The sequence below is a fragment of the Rutidosis leptorrhynchoides genome, chromosome 10, assembly GCF_046630445.1.
Source record: "Rutidosis leptorrhynchoides isolate AG116_Rl617_1_P2 chromosome 10, CSIRO_AGI_Rlap_v1, whole genome shotgun sequence".
NCBI lineage: Eukaryota > Viridiplantae > Streptophyta > Magnoliopsida > Asterales > Asteraceae > Rutidosis > Rutidosis leptorrhynchoides.
The window spans coordinates 207,929,820-207,934,229 of NC_092342.1; the positions used below are offsets into that span (position 1 = coordinate 207,929,820).

The 4,410-nt window shown below is 32.8% G+C and overlaps 1 protein-coding gene across 1 annotated transcript; it reads right to left on the reverse strand.

The window, feature by feature from the left end:
- Positions 1 to 424: 424 nt before the first annotated feature.
- On the reverse strand, positions 425 to 1,608 carry LOC139870778 (zinc finger BED domain-containing protein RICESLEEPER 2-like). Its single transcript, XM_071858554.1, has 3 exons — positions 1,420 to 1,608; positions 1,063 to 1,323; positions 425 to 970 (listed from the first exon to the last, which is right to left on the reverse strand). Exons 1-3 carry the CDS (start codon positions 1,606 to 1,608, stop codon positions 425 to 427), a joined length of 996 nt encoding a protein of 331 aa, XP_071714655.1.
- Between the last annotated feature and the right edge of the window lie 2,802 nt (positions 1,609 to 4,410).

The following is a 4,410-nucleotide window of genomic DNA, read 5'->3' on the forward strand; positions in this document are numbered from 1 at the left end:
TGTAGAATAAAAAAGAATAATTGGCTAAAACTTAGTTAGCAATGGTTTATAAAAATAACAAATAAATTATGTTAAGCACCTTTAGTAATTGTGTCAACGTCATCTAAGTACTCATCAATGTCAATAGCATTTCTTGATATACGCAACCAATCTTGAGCACATATCAAAGCTTCTACCTTGCTTGGCAACAATGAACTTCTAAAAGCATCTAACACCCGACCACTCGTACTAAATGCAGATTCCGAAGCAACAGATGAAACATGGATAGCTAATATATCTAAAAACGAATTGACAAAGGACATATTAAGACATTAATAAAACAAACGAGTTACAACATATAATTTTTAAAATAATTATATTACCTTTTGCCATCTTCAATAAAATTGAAAATCTCGGACTATGATCTTTCCACCAAGTTAAGATATCAAACACCTTTACCATTTTTTATACGAGGCTCGGCCTTATATTTTTCCAACTCTGTTGCCGAGTCAACATTACTATTATCACTTTCCTTCAAAAAAGCTTCCACAAATTCATTTTCTTGATGAATCATATTCTCCACATATCCTTGATTTTCAGAATTCACATTTGAGCTTCCCTCTTCATACATAATACGATATTCCTCGTACAGAATTTTCATACCATCATCAACAATACTAACATGATCTTCTACGTCTTTTCTCTTTAAATGATCAAATTGAACTTGAAATTCTTCATCCGATTCTACTTCCAAACGTTTGTAAGTTTTCATATCACATATACGTTTAAAACCAAACCTCACAATCGATATTTTCATTCGAGGGTCAAGCACAACAGCAAAATACATCAACATGTTTAACTTTTTAATGCTACCCCAATACTTATCAAATTTATCTTTCATAACACTTGCCATCACTCTATACTCCAGGTCACGATCTGTCTTCAATTTATCTAATTGATAATCTAGATCGAAAACTTCATTGAAAAAGGACTAAGCAACAATATAACTATGATCTTTACTTTCATAACACTTGCCATAACTCTCTACTGGGTGAGCTTATTAACGTTATACCAATCAAATACACTTGGAATTTCTTCACCTAAATTATGCACATAACTACGATCTTTACTCTCATACAAATTGAAAGCCTCTTTTAACTTTTCAGTAGTATCTAACATGTCATATGTTGAGTTCCATCTAGTTGGACAATCAAGATGTAACATAGCTTTAGACTCCAACTTTAACTCGTCCACACACGCTTTAAAAAGGTCACATCTAGTTGTGGAATTCCTAATATACTTAACTGCATGATCGAGTGGTGACTTATATGTTTTCATTCCATCCTTAAGAATCAGGTTAAGTATGTGCGCAGTACATCACATCTGGAGGTATATGCCACCCAATATTAATTTCGTATGCATCTTGTTTTTCAAAAATACCAAAGCTGTATCATTATAAGACGCATTATCCGTAGTTATCGTCATCAGGTGGTTAATACCCCAATCATGCAGACAGTCTAAAATTTCCCTTCCAATTTCCTCACCCCTGTGGCTGTAAACTGGCTTGAAACTAATTATTCGTTTATGTAACTTCCAAGAATCATCAATGAAGTGAGCCGTTACAACCATGTGATTCACCCTTTGTATTGATGTCCATGTGTCAGTCGTTAAACTCACCCGTTGCTTACCATTCTTAAAAATGGCCTTTAATTTTGTTTTTCATTGTGAAAAAGTTGTGACACATCTAGAGATATAGTCGTACGTGGCCGGATCTTGCATTTAGGACACGCAACTTCCATAAATTCTATAAAATCTTCTTTTTCTACAAAATAAAATGGGAGTTCATCCACAATTACCATCTTAATAAGTGCATTTCGAATTAAAACACTGTCAAAGTTCCACATTACCTTCACCATATTTATCTTTCTTAATGTAGAATATTTTTTGGTTATTGAGTCTTTCTGGGTGATTCGGGCACTTTCTCAAGTGTTTCAGCATTGAAGAAGTTCCATTGCTAATTCCATCCCCTTATATTTTTTTTCGGGACAATAGTTACACCGCCCGTATTGTATACCATCAATATAAAACGGTGTAAAATGGTGCCACACAACCGACCTTGTCTCTTTCCCTTTTTCAGATCCACTCACGTCCGTCTTTTGTTTTTTCTTTAACGGTTCAGCGTTCACATCCTGTTTCTCTACTTAGTTTGATTCATTAACGGATACAATTTCAATGTTTTCTTTATCCATCTAAAACATTACAAATTCATAGTAAGCAATCTATGATAAGGATATTAAATGGTACCACACATGATTTCAACATCAATCTTATTTAGTCTGTCAATAACTTTTCTAATTCAATAATTACATTAATATTAATAATAGGTCTATAAAAAACACTAACCAAACTTACATATATGTGATAAGTAAAAGGAATTAGTTTGCAATTATAGATCTATCTTCTAACCTACAATTAAATTGTATCATCCCATCCATTAAAAAAATATAAATACTTAGTTTGTAAAGTGACCACTTTTAAACAATTTAAAAACCTAGAATACATACAATGTTACATAATACGTTGTTACAAATTACAATAGCTAAGCAATCAACAACATTTAAAAGAATAAGGAGTTGTCACTTTCTACCGGCATGTAGAGGTAGCAAATCTATCGGTTTGTATTAAGTTCAGTTGCACACGAAAAAGCTAATTAATATGCAACGAATGATCAACTAAAAATCAAAACCATACTAAATTGACTACAAATACTCACAATAAACTTGTTGTTTATCCTATGTCTTATATATATATATATATATATATATATATATATATATATATATATATATATATATATATATATACTAGAATTTGAGCCCGTGCGTTGCACGGCTGGTCAGAATTTGTTTTAAATAAGTCACTTATTTTAATTTTATGACGTTTAATCTACATTTTCAAACAATATTTGTGGTTGCGTTTAAAGGGAACACCGAACATGTCGACCCAATAACTTAAGTGTGGTTAATTTGAGCCCATACTCCATTTTCAATAGGTCATAGCGGTTACTACTTGAAAGTTTAGATAAAATGGTAATGGGTGTGAATAGTTGTCCAGATCAAAATTTACTCATTTTTGTTATAATTTTGTAGGCTTATAACTTTCTTTAGTGGCCTGGTTCTTGACTGTAGACTACTAATAAGTATATAGAGGGAATATGAGAGAAGTAGGTGTTTTATATATGTTTTTGGTGTACACCTTATGTGCTCATAACACACATATATATACTAAAAAAAAACTACTATACAATGTTTATAATAATAATAAAATTAGCATCCATGACTTTTATAACACTCCCCCTTGGATGACAATTTTATTATAGAATAACTAGTACTGCCTCGTTAAAAACCTTGCTAAAGAAAATCCATTGGGATAAAACTTTAGCTAAGGGAAAAAGAGTGCAGCATAGAGTTGACTCCCCCTCAAGTAGGCAACTCCTGAATTGTTACATCTTCTGGACATGTCTCATGCCAATATTATGAACGTGTGTTCTGAAAATAGCAGTTGGAAGTGCTTTGGTGAAAAGGTCGGCAGAGTTTTTGCTGGACTGAACATATCTCATTTCAATCACGTTGTCCTTAATGAGATTTTGAGTGTATGAGAAAAATCTAGGATGTATGTGTTTTGTTCGGTCACTTTTGATATACCCTTCTTTCATCTGTGCTATGCAAGCTGCATTATCTTCATATATAGTTGTTGGACTTTTATCGCGTTCTAGTCCACAAGAATCAGTAATGAGTTATGTCATTGATCTCAACCAAAAACATTCCCGAGTAGCTTCATGTAATGCAATCACTTCGACATGATTTGATGATGTTGCAACAAGTGTTTGTTTTTGAGAACGCTATGATATTGCGGTACCTCCATTTAGGAATACATATCCATTTTGAGATTTAGCTTTATGTGAATCAGATAAATAACCTGCATCTGCATAACCAACCAAATCTTGTTTTGATTCGTTAGAATAAAATAATCCTAAATCAGTAGTTCCTCGAAGGTATCGAAATATGTGTTTGATCCCATTCCAGTGTCTTTTGGTAGGAGCTGAGCTGAACCTTGCCAACAAATTAACTGCAAAAGAAATGTCAGGTCTTGTACAATTTGTAAGATACATAAGAGCTCGAATTGTACTAAGATATGGTACTTCTGGTCCCAGGATATCTTCATGATCTTCACAGGGACGAAATGGATCAGTGTCAACATTAAGTGATCTAACAACCATAGGAGTACTTAATGGTTTTGCCTTGTCCATATTGAAACGTTTTAAAATCTTTTCAGTATATGTTGTTTGATGTATAAGTAAACCATTAGGCATATGCTCAATTTGTAAACCAAGGCAATACTTGGTTTTTCCGAGATCTTTCATTTCAAATT